This window comes from Pseudophryne corroboree, chromosome 3 (assembly GCF_028390025.1).
Source record: "Pseudophryne corroboree isolate aPseCor3 chromosome 3, aPseCor3.hap2, whole genome shotgun sequence".
NCBI classification, from domain to species: Eukaryota; Metazoa; Chordata; class Amphibia; order Anura; family Myobatrachidae; genus Pseudophryne; species Pseudophryne corroboree.
In genome coordinates, this window is record NC_086446.1 from 489,344,228 (window position 1) to 489,364,457 (window position 20,230).

At 47.7% G+C, this 20,230-nt stretch overlaps 1 protein-coding gene across 3 annotated transcripts in view; it reads left to right on the forward strand.

The window, feature by feature from the left end:
* Positions 1 to 20,230, forward strand: part of SPAG9 (sperm associated antigen 9) — a 262,243-nt gene that overhangs the window by 189,348 nt on the left and 52,665 nt on the right. For all 3 annotated transcript variants that reach the window (XM_063960919.1, XM_063960920.1, XM_063960921.1), the window contains 6 exons: positions 1,671 to 1,823; positions 2,639 to 2,690; positions 3,487 to 3,617; positions 4,487 to 4,543; positions 11,256 to 11,429; positions 11,880 to 12,021. In XM_063960919.1, the coding sequence (XP_063816989.1) occupies positions 1,671 to 1,823; positions 2,639 to 2,690; positions 3,487 to 3,617; positions 4,487 to 4,543; positions 11,256 to 11,429; positions 11,880 to 12,021 (709 nt within the window). The remainder of the gene's footprint in view (positions 1 to 1,670; positions 1,824 to 2,638; positions 2,691 to 3,486; positions 3,618 to 4,486; positions 4,544 to 11,255; positions 11,430 to 11,879; positions 12,022 to 20,230) is intronic.

Sequence of the window (20,230 nt, forward strand, 5' to 3'; positions counted from 1 at the left end):
GTCTGGAGGAGGGGCATAGAGGGAGGAGCCAGTGCACACCAGATGTAGTACCTAATCTTTTCTTTAAAGAGTGCCCAGTCTCCTGCGGACCCCGTCTATTCCCCATGGTCCTTACGGAGTACCCAGCATCCACTACGGACTGCGAGAAAAAGATTTACCGGTGAGTAAAATCTTATTTTTTCTGTGAGGAAGACCTATGAAAGTGTTGTCTGTAAGGACATCCTGTATGTATTCCTATAGTGAAAAGTGTAAGAAACATTCCATTGTTCTGCTTGTTCCTGTTGCTAGAAAGATTTCCTGTTAAGGCAGACGTTATGGTGTGCAGAGCCAACATCTAGATGTCCTTACATCAGATATATTGTTTTACATTTATTAATGTGTGTTATAAGGTGGCCGTACAAGTATTGATGAGCATGCTCTACTTGTTAATCAAATCTTATGCTATAATACGTGTTTTAAAGAGGTATCCGGATGTTAGGTCGACCACTGTTGGTCGACATTCATTAGGTTGACATGGACAAACGGTTCACCTTGTTAAAAGGTCAACATGGCATGTGGTTGACACAGGAAAAGGTCAACATGAGTTTATTTTCAACTTTTTCGTACTTGACCACCCATGTGGACTACGATTGGGGATAGTATCCTGTGCCAAGCGCAGTGGTAGCGGAGAAAATGACAGCAAAAAACATTACAAAAACTTGTGTTGACAGTTTCCGTGTCGACCTTTTTACTATGGTGACTCCCCCCCCCCCCCCCCCCCCATATGTCGACTTTGTGCATGTCGACCTACTGACTGTTGACCCATTGGTCCATAACCTTTAAAAAAGTTAGTGGAATTTTTTGGTAGTGTTTGTTACTGTGTGCTAAATCTGGTTTCTCCAAATAACCTCTTGTAATGTAATCTTATGCACTACCATTTATCTTAAACTTCTAACATTATATTAGAGCCAGATTAAGAGTGCATGGAGCCCCAGGCACTATAATGGTTTAGGGCCCCCTCCTCCAATCCATTGATGTATATACATCTGATGCACATTGATGAGTATACACAGGCCACACTGACATCACATGACTTGTATACACAGGCCACACTAATATCACACCCCTGATATACACTGATAACTCTACTGAAGTCTCGGTGATATCATACATCTGAAATAGACTGCTCACTATATTTTCAGTGACCACTGTTCATAGCTGCTCGTAATATTACATGTTCCTAGCTCTCCGCTGTATACTGCATGTGTCAGGCTTCCTGCACAGCTCTGTCCGTATCTCTCAGCCTCAGCCCCATGCTGCTGAGCAGGAGGAGTCGAAGCAGATTGTGCTGAGCCCTGACTGGACGTGATTATCACATTCCCCATGTGACCCCTGTGATTGGCTGAGAGTGCTGTGCAGGAAGCTCTGCCACTATTATACTGTAATTTGAGCAGAATTATCGGGCTTGCAGACTTCTTGTGCCCTAGTGCATGCCCGGCAAAACTTTCCAAAACCCTGTAGCCTACCCCATTCCCGGATGGGGACTTTTTTTTTTCTAAATAATTTTCCATTTGGGCACCTGGCTATAGTGCCCTAGGTCGTTGCCTATGTTGCGTTGTGGAAAATCCAGCCCTGCATTGTATGTTGTTTTTTTGACACATTTTCCTGTGATATGTACGTGAAACGTGTAGAAATGCCCTGAATGTGGTGAAGAATGACTTAATTGTGAAGCTGGATGAGCTGGTGTGTGAGAAGGACGTGTTACAAGGGGAGCTGACTGCTGTCAAACAGGCCAAACAGAAGCTGGAAGAGAAAAACAAGGAGCTGGAGGAGGAGCTAAAGAGGTATATTTCTGGCTGTCTCTGTAATCCTCTCCATGTCATCGACCTCCATTACCTATGCTACCAATTTTATTTCACACCCAGTGTAACGTAATGTGGAGCCCAGCAAATTATTATGGGTTCTCCATCACTCAGAATGCTGACACTTTTAGATTGCAATTCAGTGCAAGACATCAAGCCACTCAACCATTTACCTCCCACATTAGAACGTCTGTGCAATAACATGTCTGTAACTATAGCAAATATTGCTTTTATATCTTGATTAAACACTCAAATTGTAATGTGAATTACATCTTCACTCTTTGTGGCCAGTGAGTTAGACGTGTTCTGATTGAATCTACGGTTTACGTTGGGTGTTGCAGAAAACTTGGCAACGTCGTACATTTGACCCTTCTGATGTAGGAGTTTTGTAGGAATTGTGATGTGTTCTGTGTAATGCTCTGAGGTGACATGTTTCATGTATTGGGGAATCCGTGGAATTGCCTGTTTACTATTATACACCAGTGTTTTCTAGTTTTAGTGTCAATAGCCTGTTTTGTAAACCCCCACACCACTGGCCGCCTTCATCACAGTGTATACATGACCTATTAACACAACCTGGTCCATCAAAGAAAGATTGCGTACCCCCACTCTGCTCCCTTCCTGTACCCTTCATGCATCTCATACAGTCTGTACCACTTGTTACTCAAGATGTTTATTGATGTAAATGTGATGCTTGCTGTATGTTCCTTTTTAATAAAAATGAGATTGCAAACAAAAAACTTTCCTGTACTGTCCCAGGAATTTTGTAGTTGGTGAAAGGCTTTATCTTCTTTCAGGGCGAGAGCCGAGGTGGAAGAAGCAAGACAAAAATCTAAAGATGAAGAAGATGTAAATTCATTTATATATTTCTCTTTACTGTACCATGTAATACCGCTGTCTGTATTCTGACCACCGGCATCCCAAGCACCAGGATCACGATTCCATCCATAATATGGCACACACTGATCATTACGTGAATGTCTTTTCCTTTTAGCATTTAAAAGCTGGATGCGGTTATGTGATCGCTGTTCACTCTACCGATGCTGGAAGGCCGCCCGGTGGAAAGCCCGACAGTCGGCATACCGAATGACAGGGACTATTCCACGACTCCCATGGAGTGGGAATAGAACCTGTGGCAAGCGCACACCGAGCCCGCAAAGGGCTTTGTTGCGCTCTCGACGCTGGCAAACAAAACACCGGGATCCCGGCGTCGGTATGGGGACCGGTGGTATTCCAAACGCCGGTCACCCATACCCAACCCTTATAAGCTTCACAAGTCAGTGAATAACATTTGTTCATTAATGTCTTGTTCATTAACATGATTTCCTTTAATCTAATCAATGAGATAAAGTAAAACCTTGTCATGTAGGTGTCCATTCGGATAAAGACCTAGCTTCAAACTATGTCACTTTACTTCTGTTTCATTATTGACTTACCCGAGTTGATTGTCAGTTTAGATGGCAAATCCCAGTACAATAAGGAGGACGATGTGGTGCTGACGGTTACACTATGGAGACAGTTGTTAAGAGTTATTTTAGTTGGAGCTGGATAAATTGGTGGCGGGTTGGAATCCCCAGAAACTCCAGTGTGTTCTTTATTAACCCTGTTACCCACACGTCTTTACTCTGTCTCTGGTACACTACAGAGTGATGTGCCCACGGCTCAGAGGAAAAGGTTCACACGTGTGGAGATGGCTCGGGTACTGATGGAAAGAAACCAGTATAAAGAGAGATTGATGGAGCTTCAAGAGGCAGTTCGGTGGACTGAAATGATCCGGTATTCATCAACTATTCTAGCTTAATGACTTAAATTTTAAAATAGTGTTTTTTATCTTCAGTGCAAGGTTTTATTTATGAATTTAATGCATTCGTATTTACAAATAAAAATAAATAAAAATATAACGTGTTATGTTAAGGTGCATACACACGGAGAGATTTTAGCTATGAGTGATTTTGACTGAGCGTTTTCCCTTGAACTGACAGTAGGAGATTTTGACAAACTTTTCCTGCGATTTTGGCTATGAGTGATTTTGGCTAACTCATTTAAGCAAGGGGATGCTTTTTTTTTTTCCAGCGACCTAGCCAAAATTGACTTGCCTGCACAGTCTATTTTTAGCAGCGATAGCGACCTGGCGGGGACACGCATCTCTATCGCTGGCTTTGTACACACGAAGCGATATACACAAAAGGGGGGTACTCACGGAGCGATATTCTAAGCAATCTGACTAAATTGCTTAGAATTTGAGCATTATCGCTCCGTGTGTACCCCCTACGGCGAATGCGATGCGCAGCCCCGCGCATCGCTATCGCTGCTGCTAGATTGGCCTGCAGTGCAGGCCAATCTAGCCGGTCGCTCATTTCACCCGCTGGGTGAAATGAGCGGCTCCCCCCGCACGCTCAACACAGATCGCACTGTGCTGAGCGGCGGGAGAGATGTGTGCTTAGCGGTTCGCTCAGCACACATCTCTCCCGCATCGGCCCGTCTATATGGGCCTTAACTTTCTGAGCGATTTTGACTATATAGTTAAAATTGCTCAGCTATATCTCTCTGTGTGTATGGACCTTTAGTTTTGGGTGCAGTTTTTGATGTTTTTTAAATTGATACAAGTAGAGCTAATTTCTGGATTGTTCGTTCTCTCTTTCCAGAGCTTCAAGAGAAAATCCTGCCATGCAGGAGAAGAAGAGATCAAGCATCTGGCAATTGTTAGTATTAGATCATGGTGGGAATGGTTTCTCATTGCCAAAAGCTTTTAGAAAGTTATACTGTATATAAAATATAATGTAAAAAATAAATAAAAAAAATTGGGGCACAGATAAGACTGTGATAAGAGTAATGAATTCTTATAATTGACTGGTCGTGTCCAAATTAAATGTAATTTTGTATAGAAAATCTAGAATGTAAAAATGTAACTTGTATATTGTATATAATATAGTCTCCTGACTATGTCTACATTACCACCCTAGGTGACTGGATATACACAGTCCCATGTGAATAGTACTACTACAGTCTTTTAGCGAAGTCTCCTACGCTTGTTGGTAGGAATAAAAACAGAATATCCTAGCCCTGTGGTTCCCTTTTGAATCCCCAAGGGCACCCAGTTTGGGAACCACTGTCCTAGCCAATCACAAGTCAGCAAGTAGCAATATATTAATTATAAGGTGTAACTATGAGCTAGGTCTTCGTTATTCCCCAATTGCTTTGACACTTGTGATAACTAAAGTGATCTGATCTTGCTTTCTAGTTTCTTGTTCCCAGTACTGTTGGAGATGACACAAACGGTTAATCTAATTTCTCTTACGTCCTAGAGGATGCTGGGGACTCCGTAAGGACCATGGGAAATAGACGGGCTCCGCAGGAGACATGGGCACTATAAAGAAACTTTAGAATGGGTGTGCACTGGCTCCTCCCTCTATGCCCCTTCTCCAGACCTCAGTTAGATCCTGTGCCCAGAGGAGACTGGGTGCTTTCAGGGGAGCTCTCCTGAGCTTCTCTGTAAAAAAGAATTTAGTTAGGTGTTTTATTTTCAGGGAGTCCTGCTGGCAACAGGCTCCCTGCGTCGTGGGACTGTGGAGAGAGAAGCAGACCTACTTCAGTGATAGGCTCTGCTTCTTAGGCTACTGGACACCATTAGCTCCAGAGGGATCGGAACGCAGGATTCACCCTAGCCGTTCGTCCCAGAGCCGCGCCGCTGTCCTCCTTGCAGAGCCAGAAGATAGAAGCCGGGTGAGTATACGAATAAAGAAGACTTCACAGGCGGCAGAAGACTTCGGATCTTCACTGAGGTAACGCGCAGCAGTAACGCTGCGTGCCATTGCTCCCACACACACACGATACAGGCACGGATGGGTCCAGGGCGCAGGGGGGGCGCCCTGGGCAGCAATAATCCTCTTGGCTGGCATAAATAATTGTATATTAAGCTGTGGCACTATTATATACAATCCCCCGCCAGGTTTTTTGTATTTTGAGCGGGACCGCAGCCCACCGCTGAGGGGTCGGCGCTTGATCCCACAGCACTAACCAGCGCCACTTTCTCCACAGCACGCTGCTGAGAAGCTGGCTCCCCGGACTCTCCCCGCTGAACACGGTGACAGAGGGCTTTGAAGGAGGGGGGGGGGGGGGGGGGGGACACATAATTTTGGCGCAGTCAGTATATAAAAAAGCGCTATATATATATCTGTGAATTATGTTTCCATTGGCGCTGGGTGTGTGCTGGCATACTCTCTCTCTGTCTCTCCAAAGGGCCTTGTTGGGGACCTGTCTCCAGATTAGAGATTTCCCTGAGTGTGTGGGATGTCGGTACTTGGGTGTCGGCATGTCTGAAGCAGAAGGCTCTTCTAGGGAGAAGGTGGAGCAAATGTGTGGTGTCTCCGTCGGCAACGCCGACACCTGATTGGGTGGTGTGTGGAATGTTTTAAATGCAAATGTGAATTTATTAAACAAAAGGTTGGACAAAGCGGAGTCCAGGGAAAGTACAGGGAGTCAATCCCTGCCTTTCACTATGTCACAGGGCCCTTCTGGGTCTCAGAAGCGCCCACTATCCCAAGTAGTAGACACTGATACCGACACAGATTCTGACTCCGGTGTCGACTACGATGTTGCATATCACAGACGACCCCTCTGTACCTGACACGAGGGTCCACATGTTTAAAGAAAAGAAACCTGAGGTTACTTTCCCCCTTCACATGAGCTAAATGAGTTGTTTGAAAGGGCTTGGGGAACTCCAGATAAGAAACTGCAGATTCCCAAAAGGATTCTTATGGCGTATCCTTTCCCGGCTAAGGACAGGATACGGTGGGAATCCTCCCCCAGGGTGGACAAAGCGTTGACGCGCTTATCCAAAAAGGTGGCGCTGCCGTCTCAAGATACCGCAACCCTCAAGGATCCTGCTGATCGCAGGCGGGAGACTACCTTGAAGTCGATTTACACGTATACTGGTACATTACTCAGACCGGCGATAGCGTCGGCTTGTAGCGCTGTAGCAGCGTGGACAGATACCTTGTCTGCTGAAATTGAGACACTGGATAAGGATACCATTTTATTGACCTTGGGTCATATTAAGGATGCTGTCCTATATATGAGAGATGCTCAGAGAGACGTTGGCCTACTGGGTTCCAGAGCCGATTTCTGCTAGGCGAGCCCTGTGGACCCGCCAATGGACGGGTGATGCCGACTCAAAGAGGCATATGGAGGTTTTGCCTTACGAGGGTGAGGACTTATTTGGGGAAGGTCTCACGGACCTGGTTTCTACAGCTACTGCAAGTAAAGCCACCTTTTTACCTTATGTTTCCTCACAGCCAAAGAAAACGCCACATCATCAGATGCAGTCCTTTCGGTCGCATAAATCCAAGAGAGTACGGGGATCTTCCTTTCTTGCCAGAGGTAAGGGCAGAAGGAAAAAGCTGCCAACTACAGCTAGTTCCCAGGAGCAGAAGTCCTCCCCGAATTCTACAAAATCCACCGCATGACGCTGGGGCTCTGCTGAGGGAGTCCGCCCCAGTGGGGGCACGTCTTCGACTTTTCAGCCACGTCTGGGTTCAATCACAGGTGGATCCCTGGGCAATAGACATTGTTTCCCAGGGTTACAAGCTGGAATTCGAAGAGGTGCCTCCTCGCCGGTTTTTCAAATCGGCCCTACCAGCTTCTTCCCCAGAGAGGGAGGTAGTTTTAAATGCAATTCAAAAACTTTGTCTTCAACAAGTGGTGGTCAAAGTTCCCCTGCTTCAACAGGGGACGGGGTACTACTCAACCCTGTTTGTGGTCCCGAAACCGGACGGTTCGGTCAGACCTATTCTGAATTTAAAATCCTTAAACCTATACTTGAAAAGGTTCAAATTCAAGATGGAATCTCGCCAGCCTGGAAGGGGGGATTAAAAGATGCATACCTTCATGTCCCCATATATCCTCCTCATCAGGCGTTCCTGAGATTTGCTGTACAGGACTGTCATTACCAATTTCAGATGTTGCCGTTTGGGCTTTCCACGGGTCTGGGACTCAGGGTCGACAACAAAAAGGTCAACACACCTTAGGTTGACGCCAATTGGTCGACATGGAAAAAGGTCGACATGAGTTTTTTATGTTTTTTTGGTGTCGTTTTCTTCATAGAGTGACCGGGAACCCCAATTACTGCACCGCGTCTCCTCGCATGGCTCGCTTCGCTCGCCATGCTTCGGGCATGGTGCCTTCGCTTCGCTCGGCACAGATTACCGTTCCAATCGTAGTCCACGTGGATCGTTAAGTATGAAAAGGTTCCAAAAAAGAAAAAAATCGTGAAAAACTCATGTCGACCTTTTTCCATGTCAACCTTTTTCCATGTCGACCTTGTTCCTGTCGACCTTTTCTCCATGTCGACCTAAGGTGGGTCGACCAATTGGCGTTGACCTAAGGTGTGTCGACCTTTTTGTTGTCGACCTGGAGTCCGGATACCCTTTCCACGGACCGAGGATTTTCACCAAGGTAATGGCAGAAATGATGGTGCTCCTGCGCAAGCGGGGAGTCACAATTATCCCGTACTTGGACGATCTCCTGATAAAAGCGAGATCGAGAGAGCAGTTGCTGAACAGCGTATCACTCTTCCTGAGGGTGTTGCAGCAGCACGGCTGGATTCTCAATCTACCAAAGTTACAGTTGGTTCCAACGATCCGATTGCCTTTCTTAGGCATGATTCTGGACACAGAACAAAAAAGGGTTTTTCTCCCATTGGAAAAGGCCCAGGAACTCAAGAACTTGGTCAGGGACCTGTTAAAGCCAAAAAGGGTGTCGGTCCATCAATGCACTCGAGTTCTGGGAAAGATGGTGGCGTCTTACGAGGCCATTCCCTACGGCAGGTTCCATGCGAGGACCTTTCAGTGGGACCTTCTGGACAAGTGGTCCGGGTCACATCTACATATTCATCAGATGATCAGCCTGTCCCCCAGGGCCAGGGTATCTCTCTTGTGGTGGCTGCAGAGTGCTCACCTTCTAGAGGGTCGCAAATTCGGCATTCAAGACTGGGTTCTGGTGACCACGGACGCGAGCCTCCGAGGATGGGGAGCAGTCACACAGGGAAGAAACTTCCAGGGACTGTGGTCAAGCCAGGAGGCTTGTCTACACGTCAACGTACTGGAATTGAGGGCCATATACAACGGCCTGCGTCAAGCGGAGAATGTTCTTCGCGACCTACCGGTTCTGATTCAGTCAGACAACGTCACAGCAGTGGCTCATGTAAACCGCCAAGGCAGAACAAAGAGCAGAGTGGCAATGGCAGAAGCCACCAGAATTCTTCGCTGGGCGGAAAATCATGTAAGCGCTCTGACAGCAGTCTTCATTCCGGGAGTGGACAACTGGGAAGCAGACTTCCTCAGCAGACACTATCTCCATCCAGGAGAGTGGGGACTTCATCAGGAAGTCGTTACAGAGATTGCAAGTCAGTGGGGACTGCCTCAAATAGACATGATGGCGTCACGCCTCAACAAGAAGCTTCCGAGGTATTGTGCAAGGTCAAGGGACCCTCAGGCGGTAGCTGTGGACGCCCTGGTGACACTGTGGGTGTTTCAGTCGGTCTATGTGTTCCCTCCTCTTCCTCTCATCTCAAAAATATTGAGAATCATCAGACGAAAAGGAGTACAGACAATTCTCATTGTTCCAGATTGGCCTCGAAGGGCCTGGTATCCGGATCTGCAGGAACTGCTCACAGAAGATCCGTGGCCTCTTCCTCTCAGAGAAGACCTGTTGCAACAGGGGCCCTGTCTGTTCCAAGACTTACCGTGGCTGCGTTTGACGGCATGGCAGTTGAACGCCGGATCCTAGCTGGAAAGGGCATTCCAGATGAGGTCATTCCTACTATGATAAAAGCTAGGAAGGAGGTGACAGCGAAACATTATCACCGTATCTGGAGGAAGTATGTGTCTTGGTGTGAGACCAAGAATGCTCCTCCGGAACAATTCCATCTGGGCCGTTTTCTCCACTTCCTACAGACTGGAGTGAATTTGGTCCTAAAATTAGGCTCCATTAAGGTTCAGATTTCGGCCCTGTCTATTTTCTTTCAGATGGAATTGGCTTCTCTCCCAGAAGTCCAGACCTTTCTGTAGGGAGTGGTGCATATCCAGCCTCCTTTTGTGCCCCCAGTGGCACCATGGGACCTTAACGTGGTGTTACAGTTCCTTCAGTCTCACTGGTTTGAGCCTCTTAAAACCGTGGAATTAAAGTATCTCACTTGGAAAGTGGTTATGTTGTTGGCCTTGGCATCTGCAAGGCGAGTGTCTGAGTTGGCGGCTTTGTCTCACAAAAGCCCCTATCTGATTTTCCATGTGGATAGAGCTGAGTTGCGGACTCGTCCTCAATTTTTGCCTAAGGTGGTTTCCTCTTTTCATATGAACCAACCTATTGTGGTGCCTGAGGCTACACGAGATTTGGAGGATTCCGAGTCCCTTGATGTGGTCAGAGCTTTGAAAATTTATGTAGCCAGAACGGCTAGGGTTAGGAAAACAGAGGCCCTGTTTGTCCTGTATGCAGCCAACAAGGTTGGCGCTCCTGCTTCTAAGCAGACTATTGCTCGCTGGATCTGTAACACGATTCAGCAGGCTCATTCTACGGCTGGATTGCCGTTACCTAATTCGGTAAAGGCCCATTCCACTAGGAAGGTGGGCTCTTCTTGGGCAGCTGCCCTAAGCGTCTCGGCATTACAGCTTTGCCGACTAGCGACTTGGTCGGGTTCAAACACTTTTGCTAAATTCTACAAGTTTGATACCCTGGCTGATGAGGACCTCATGTTTGCTCAATCGGTGCTGCAGAGTCATCCGCACTCTCCCGCCCGTTTTGGAGCTTTGCTATAATCCCCATGGTTCTTACGGAGTCCCCAGCATCCTCTAGGACGTAAGAGAAAATAAGATTTTAAACCTACCGGTAAATCTTTTTCTCCTAGTCCGTAGAGGATGCTGGGCGCCCGTCCCAGTGCGGATGACATTCTGCAAGACTTGTATATAGTTATTGCTTGCATAAGGGTAATGTTACAGGTTTGTTCAGTCTTTGACTGATGCTGTTCTGTTTCATACTGTTGACTGGTTCGTATATTCCAGGTTATATGGTGTGGATGGTGTGGGCTGGTGTGAATGTTGCCCTTGGATTAACAAAATCTTTCCTCGTACTGTCAGTCTCCTCTGGGCACAGTTTCTCTAACTGATGTCTGGAGGAGGGGCATAGAGGGAGGAGCCAGTGCACACCCATTCTAAAGTTTCTTTATAGTGCCCAAGTCTCCTGCGGAGCCCGTCTATTCCCCATGGTCCTTACGGAGTCCCCAGCATCCTCTACGGACTAGGAGAAAAAGATTTACCGGTAGGTTTAAAATCTTATTTTTTCAGTCGGAAAATCTCTACAACGTATATAATTCATTCCTAACTTGTTTTGTGTGTTTTGTCTTTCTTTCTTCCCTCTATTCAGTTTCAGCCGGCTCTTCAGTTCCTCAGGCACTGCTTCTAAAAAACCAGATCTGCCTGTTAATGTTAAGTACAACGCTCCAACCTCGCACATCACTCCCTCCATCAAGAAGAAGAGCAGTGCCTTATCCAAACTTCCTAGTGACAAGTACAAAGCGTTCGACTTCCTAAGTGAAGAGTGAGTGTTCAGCTTTCAAACCTCTCCATTCTTTAACAGCATTTTTTCAAAGGGGACAGGCTCACACGTATACACATTACACTGCATAAATTGCCTATATAAAGCCTATTGATCCACAGGCACTCCTTGACATCGCTGTGTCTATAATGTCACTGGTCACTTATGAGTTGATTGGCTCTATGTTTGGATAAGCCCAATGTATGCATGGTGCACTTGGAGATTATTTCCTAATTTAAATGAATAACTACTTAGTATTCTGGAATATACAAAGCTAGGATTAAAACTTTCTCCACAAAACTCTCAAATTCCTTAACATCTAAAAAAGAATTCCTGAAAGGTTCAGAATATTTGTAAGGGTTACATGTATATTAATCATTTGAAGCAGCTTGCATTCTAAGTGGCCCTATACAATGCTGTTTATGTTCTGTTGAAAATATTGTTGATTAACAGTCTCTCTGCGGGTAATGAAGCCTCTGTAGCCTCCCGGCGAGAACAGAAGCGAGAGCAGTACCGCCAAGTGAAGGCACATGTTCAGAAAGAAGACGGCCGCATACAGGCGTTTGGCTGGAGTCTTCCTCAAAAGTACAAACCGGTAACGTGTGGTTAAAAAATTATATATACAGTATATATAGGATTGTATACTATATTCTGTCCCTGTTAGCGTGTATCTAGCACTTGACACACACTGAAACTCATGTTGTTGTGTGCGATAGCTAGTGTCATTTATTTGTTAGACCTGCTAGCTCTTTAGTGACTTGTTTTCTTTCTCCTTGTAGTGAATTAGTGGAAATAAAATGACAAAAAATAAATGTAAATAGAACAGATAAAAGTGAGGACCTAGACATGTTTGGAGGCACTTTCTGTGCTGGTAGGTTCCGCCTGCATTGCTAGTCCAGCTTGGTTTAGAGTCCAGAGCTACGTGGCCTTTCAGGTTCTAGGTTCAGTGTAACTGGTGTCCTTTTTTCATGAATCTGTATCTACTATTTGCAAGTAATGGTTTCCTTTGGAATCTTGGAAAAAGCTGAAGAGATCCCAAACATGGGTTAATGGGATGTGGCAGATGTCTGTCCTCCCTATTTAAATACCAGATAGCAATTTGACTTTCACGGCTTTTATTGCTGGAAGTTACAATGCTGGATGTAGCCTCCACTAGCATGTTACAATGTGCAAATTTGATAATGTAAAATAGACTCTCTTGAGTCTACTTTTTTATTTTTATGCTTGGCCCTTTAAGAGGAAGGTGGTGGCATAGGACCTAATTCTCAGGTGGGAGTAAAGCAAAGAAGAGCAAATACTGTAACTGTGTATCTGAGCAAACCATTTGTGCATGCAGGGTAGATACTGGCTGCTTTTGCATGTAGCCCACTCTAGATGGCTTTATTTGTACACTGCAGTTTAGCGTTCCCCTCAAATCTAAATCTCTCAGCACATTTTACATTTGCCCCAGCTGGTTTGCCAAGGTGCACAGTTACAGGCTTTATTTCTCTAACGTCCTAGTGGATGCTGGGGACTCCGTAAGGACCATGGGGAATAGACGGGCTCCGCAGGAGACTGGGCACTCTAAAGAAAGATTCAGTACTATCTGGTGTGCACTGGCTCCTCCCTCTATGCCCCTCCTCCAGACCTCAGTTAGAATCTGTGCCCGGCCAGAGCTGGGTGCTCCTAGTGGGCTCTCCTGAGCTTGCTAGAAAAGAAAGTATTTTGTCAGGTTTTTTATTTTCAGAGAGCTTCTGCTGGCAACAGACTCTCTGCTACGTGGGACTGAGGGGAGAGAAGCAAACCTACTCACGGCAGCTAAGTTGCGCTTCTTAGGCTACTGGACACCATTAGCTCCAGAGGGATCGAACACAGGTACCTAACCTTGATCGTCCGTTCCCGGAGCCGCGCCGCCGTCCCCCTCGCAGAGCCAGAAGTACAGAAGCAGCAGAAGCAAGAAGACATCGAAATCGGCGGCAGAAGACTCCTGTCTTCACTTAAGGTAGCGCACAGCACTGCAGCTGTGCGCCATTGCTCCCGCAGCACACCCACACACTCCGGTCACTGTAGGGTGCAGGGCGCAGGGGGGGGCGCCCTGGGCAGCAATTAAGATACCTGATGGCAAAAGTATACATATATACAGTCAGGCACTGTATATATATATATATATATGCGAGCCCCCGCCATTTTTACACATGAGAAGCGGGACAGAAGCCCGCCGCTGAGGGGGCGGGGCCTTCTTCCTCAGCACACCAGCGCCATTTTCTCTTCACAGCTCCGCTGGAAGGACGCTCCCCAAGCTCTCCCCTGCAGTATACAGGTGCAATAGAGGGTAAAAAAGAGAGGGGGGCACATAAATTTAGGCGCAGAGATATATATATATATATATATATATATATATATATATAAAAACAGCAGCTACTGGGTAAACACTAAGGTACAGTGTAATCCCTGGGTTATATAGCGCTAGGGGGCACTAAATTTAGGCGCAGTATATATAACAGCAGCTATAGGGGACATAATTCAGTTAGTCCCTGCATTATATAGCGCTCTGGTGTGTGCTGGCATACTCTCTCTCTGTCTTCCCAAAAGCCTTTGTGGGGTCCTGTCCTCAGTCAGAGCGTTCCCTGTATGTGTGCGGTGTGTCGGTACGCCTGTGTCGACATGTTTGATGAGGAAGGATACGTGGAGGCAGAACAAGTGCAAATAGATGTGGTGTCGCCCCCGACGGGGCCGACACCTGATTGGATGGATATGTGAAAGGTGTTAAATGATAATGTAAGCTCCTTACATAACAGATTGGATAAAGCTGTAGCCTTGGGACAGTCCGGGGTCTCAACCCATGCCTGCTCCCACAGCGCAGAGGCCGTCAGGGTCTCAAAAGCGCCCAATATCCCAGTTAGTTGACACAGACGTCGACACGGAATCTGATTCCAGTGTCGATGACGATGATGCAAAGTTGCAGCCTAAAATGACTAAAGCCATCCGCTACATGATTGTGGCAATGAAGGATGTGTTACACATTTCTGAGGAAAATCCTGTCCCTGACAAGAGGATTTATATGTATGGGGAGAAAAAGCAAGAAGTGGCTTTTCCCCCGTCACATGAATTGAATGAATTATGTGAAAAAGCGTGGGATTCCCCTGATAGGAAGGTAGTAATTTCCAAGAGATTGCTGATGGCGTATCCTTTCCCGCCAACGGACAGGTTACGCTGGGAATCCTCCCCCAGGGTAGACAAGGCGTTGACACGCTTATCTAAGAAGGTGGCCCTGCCGTCTCAGGATACGGCCGCCCTAAAGGAACCTGCGGATAGAAAGCAGGAAGCTATCCTGAAGTCTGTTTACACACATTCTGGTACGCTGCTGAGGCCAGCAATTGCTTCGGCCTGGATGTGTAGTGCGGTAGCAGCATGGACGGATACTCTGTCTGAGGAGTTAGATACCCTGGACAGGGACTCTGTTCTAATGACCCTGGCACATATCAAGGACGCCGTCCTATATATGCGGGATGCCCAGAGGGACATTTGCCTGCTGGGCTCTAGAGTAAACGCAATGTCCATTTCTGCCAGAAGGGTCTTATGGACTCGGCAATGGACAGGGGATACCGACTCTAAAAAACACATGGAGGTTTTACCTTATAAGGGTGAGGAATTGTTTGGGGACGGTCTCTCAGACCTAGTTTCCACAGCTACGGCTGGGAAGTCAAATTTCTTGCCTTATGTCCCGCCACAGCCTAAGAAAGCACCGTATTACCAAATGCAGTCCTTTCGTTCGCAAAAGAGCAAGAAAGTCAGAGGTGCATCCTTTCTTGCCAGAGGCAGGGGTAGAGGTAAGAGGCTGCACCACGCAGCTAGTTCCCAGGAACAAAAGTCCTCCCCGGCTTCCACTAAATCCACCGCATGACGCTGGGGCTCCACAGGCGGAGCCAGGAGCCGTGGGGGCGCGTCTCCGACATTTCAGCCACCAGCGGGTTTGCTCACGGGTGGATCCTTGGGCTATACAAGTTGTGTCTCAGGGATACAAACTGGAATTCGAGGTGACGCCCCTTCACCGTTACCTAAAATCGGCCTTGCCAGTTTCCCCCATGGAAAGGGAGGTAGTGCTGGCAGCAATTCACAAGTTATACCTCCAGCAGGTGGTTGTAAAGGTTCCTCTCCTTCAACAGGGAAGGGGTTACTATTCCACTATGTTTGTAGTACCGAAATCGGACGGTTCGGTCAGACCCATCTTGAAATTAAAATCCCTGAACATTTATCTGAAGAAATTCAAGTTCAAAATGGAATCGCTCAGAGCGGTCATTGCAAGCCTGGAAGAGGGGGATTTTATGGTGTCTCTGGACATCAAGGATGCTTACTTGCATGTCCCCATTTATCCACCTCATCAGGAGTACCTCAGATTTGTGGTACAGGACTGTCATTACCAATTCCAGACGTTGCCGTTTGGGCTCTCCACGGCATCGAGAATATTTACCAAGGTAATGGCGGAAATGTGGTGCTCCTGAGAAAGCAAGGAGTCACAATTATCCCATACTTGGACGATCTACTCATAAAGGCGAGGTCCAGAGAGCAGTTGCTGATCAGCGTAGCACACTCTCAGGAAGTGTTGCAACAGCACGGCTGGATTCTGAATATCCCAAAATCGCAGCTGATTCCTACGACGCGTCTGCCCTTTCTGGGCATGATTCTGGACACGGACCAGAAGAAGGTGTTTCTCCCGGCGGAGAAGGCTCAGGAGCTCGTGACTCTAGTCAGCGGATCGCATCTTCAGATGCATCGGCTGATCACCCTGTCCTGTCCCCCAGGGCCAGGGTGTCTCTTCTGTGGTGGCTGCAGAGTGCTCACCTTCTCGAGGGCCGCAGGTTCGGCATACAGGACTGGGTCCTGGTGACCACGGATGTGAGCCTCCGAGGATGGGGGGCAGTCACTCAGGGAAGAAACTTCCAAGGGTTGTGGTCAAGTCAGGAGGCTTGTCTGCACATAAATATCCTGGAACTAAGGGCCATATACAACGCCCTGACTCAAGCGGAGCCTCTGCTTCGCAACCAACCGGTGCTGATTCAGTCAGACAACATCACCGCAGTGGCTTATGTAAACCGCCAGGGCGGCACAAGAAGCAGAGTGGCGATGGCGGAAGCCACCAGGATTCTTCGTTGGGCGGAGAATCACGTGCAAGCACTGTCAGCAGTGTTCATTCCGGGAGTGGACAACTGGGAAGCAGACTTCCTCAGCAGGCACGACCTCCACCCGGGAGAGTGGGGACTTCATCAAGAAGTCTTCACGCAGATTGCAAGTCGGTGGGAACTGCCACAGGTGGACATGATGGCGTCCCGCCTCAACAAAAAGCTAAAAAGGTATTGCGCCAGGTCAAGGGACCCTCAGGCGATAGCTGTGGACGCACTGGTAACACCGTGGGTGTTACAGTCGGTCTATGTGTTTCTTCCTCTCATACCCAAGGTACTGAGAATCGTAAGGAAAAGAAGAGTGAAAACAATACTCATTGTTCCGGACTGGCAAGAAGAACTTGGTACCCGGAACTGCAAGAAATGCTCACAGAGGAACCATGGCCTCTGCCTCTCAGACAGAACCTGTTGCAACAGGGGCCCTGTCTGTTCCAAGACTTACCGCGGCTGCGTTTGACGGCATGGCGGTTGAACGCCGAATCCTAGCAGAAAAGGGCATTCCGGATGAAGTTATTCCTACGCTGATAAAGGCTAGGAAGGACGTGAAGCAAAGCATTATTACCGTTTATGGCGAAAATATGTTGCTTGGTGTGAGGCCAGGAAGGCCCCTACAGAGGAATTCCAGCTGGGTCGATTCCTGCACTTCCTACAGTCAGGTGTGACTATGGGCCTAAAATTAGGGTCCATAAAGGTCCAGATTTCGGCCCTATCCATCTTCTTTCAAAAAGAACTGGCTTCACTGCCTGAGGTTCAGACGTTTGTTAAGGGAGTGCTGCATATTTAGCCCCCTTTTGTGCCACCAGTGGCACCTTGGGATCTTAACGTGGTGTTGGATTTCCTGAAATCCCACTGGTTTGAGCCACTTAAGACTGAAAGTATCTCACGTGGAAAGTGGTCATGCTGTTGGCTTTAGCTTCAGCTAGGCGTGTGTCAGAATTGGCGGCTTTGTCATGTAAAAGCCCCTATCTGGTTTTCCATATGGACAGGGCAGAATTGCGGACTCGTCCGCAGTTTCTGCCAAAGGTGGTGTCATCTTTTCATTTGAACCAACCTATTGTGGTGCCTGCGGCTACTCGTGACTTGGAGGACTCCAAGTTGCTGGACGTAGTCCGGGCTTTGAAGATTTATGTAACCAGAACGGCTGGAGCCAGGAAGACTGACTCGCTGTTTATCCTGTATGCATCCAACAAGCTGGGTGCTCCTGCTTCAAAGCAAACTATTGCTCGCTGGATCTGTAACACGATTCAGCAGGCTCATTCTGCGGCGGGATTGCCGCAGCCGAAATCAGTGGAAGCCCATTCCACAAGGAAAGTGGGCTCTTCTTGGGCGGCTGCCCGAGGGGTCTTGGCATTACAGCTTTGCCGAGCTGCTACTTGGTCGGGTTCAAACACTTTTGCAAAATTCTACGGGTTTGATACCCTGGCTGAGGAGGACCTTGTGTTTGCCCATTCGGTGCTGCAGAGTCATCCGCACTCTCCCACCCGTTTGGGAGCTTTGGTATAATCCCCATGGTCCTTACGGAGTCCCCAGCATCCACTAGAACGTTAGAGAAAATAAGAATTTACTCACCGGTAATTCTATTTCTCGTAGTCCGTAGTGGATGCTGGGCGCCCGTCCCAAGTGCGGACTTTCTGCAATACGTGTATATAGTTATTGCTTAACAAAGGGTTATGGTTATGTAGCATCGGTTGAGTGATGCTCAGTTGTTGTTCATACTGTTAACTGGGTAAGCTTATCACAAGTTGTACAGTGTGATTGGTGTGGCTGGTATGAGTCTTACCCTGGATTCCAAAATCCTTTCCTTGTAATGTCAGCTCTTCCGGGCACAGTTTCCTTAACTGAGGTCTGGAGGAGGGGCATAGAGGGAGGAGCCAGTGCACACCAGATAGTACTGAATCTTTCTTTAGAGTGCCCAGTCTCCTGCGGAGCCCGTCTATTCCCCATGGTCCTTACGGAGTCCCCAGCATCCACTACGGACTACGAGAAATAGAATTACCGGTGAGTAAATTCTTAATTTTACTTCACTCCTACTTCAGAATCCGGCTCATATTTCTCTAACGTCCTAGAGGATGCCGGGGACTCCGTAAGGACCATGGGGATAGACGGGCTCCGCAGGAGACATGGGCACTTTAAGAAAGACTTTAGGTCTGGGTGTGCACTGGCTCCTCCCTCTATGCCCCTCCTCTAGACCTCAGTTTGATACTGTGCCCAGAGAAGATGGGTGCACTACAGGGAGCTCTCCTGAGTTTCCTGACAGAAAGTATATTTGTTAGGTTTTTTATTTTCAGGGAGCCTGCTGGCAACAGACTCCCTGCATCGAGGGACTGAGGAGAGAGAAACAGACCTACTTCTGTGAGTTTCAAGGCTCTGCTTCTTAGGCTACTGGACACCATTAGCTCCAGAGGGATTGGTACGCAGGTCTCACCCTCGCCGTCCGTCCCAGAGCCGCGCCGCCGTCCTCCTCGCAGAGCCGGAAGAAAGAAGCCGGGTGAGTATGAGAAGAAAAGAAGACTTTAGAGGCCGCAGAAGACTTCATGATCTTCACTGAGGTAACGCACAGCAGTAAAGCTGTGCGCCATTGCTCCCATGAACCTCACACACCGCGGTCACTGTAAGGGTGCAGGGCGCAGTGGGGGCGCCCTGGGCAGCAATAAAACCTCTCCATTGGCAAAATAAGCATATACATGTACAGATGGGCACTGTACATGTATATAACAGAGCCCCCGCCAGTTTTCAGGAATTTTGAGCGGGACAGAAGCCCGCCGCCGAGGGGCCGGGGCTTCTCCCTCAGCACTCACCAGCGCCATTTTTCTCCACAGCACAGCGCTGAGAGGAAGCTCCCCGGACTCTCCCCTGCTTATACATGGTGATAGAGGGGTTTTAAGAGGGGGGGGGGGCACAAAATTGGCGTATGTAAAGTATAAATAGCGCTACTGGATAAACATTTAGTGTTTTTTTCCAGGGTCATATAGCGCTGGGGTGTGTGCTGGCATACTCTCTCTCTGTCTCTCCAAAGGGCCTTGTGGGGAGACTATCTTCAGATAAGAGGTTCCCTGTGTGTGTGGTGTGTCGGTACGCGTGTGTCGACATGTCTGAGGTAGAAGGCTCACCTAGGGAGGAGGGGGAGCGTATGAATGTGAGGTCTCCGTCGGCGGTGCCGACACCTGACTGGATGGATATGTGGAATGTTTTAAGTGCTAGTGTGAACTTATTGCACAAAAGATTAGACAAAGCTGAAGCTAAGGAACAGTCAGGGAGTGAACCCATGTCTGTCCCTATGTTGCCGGGACCTTCAGGGTCTCAGAAGCGCCCACTATCCCAAATAGCAGACACTGATACCGACACGGATTCGGACTCCAGTGTCGACTACGATGATGCAAAGTTACAGCCAAAAGTGGCTAAATGTATTCGATATATGATTATTGCAATAAAGGAAGTGTTGCATATCACAGAGGAACCCCCTGTCCCTGACACGAGGGTACACATGTATAAGGGAAAGAAGCCTGAGGTAACTTTTCCCTCCTCACATGAGTTGAACGAATTATGTGAAAAAGCGTAGGAATCTCCAGACAAAAAACTGCAGATTCCCAAAAGGATTCTTATGGCGTATCCTTTCCCGCCAACGGACAGGATACGGTGGGAATC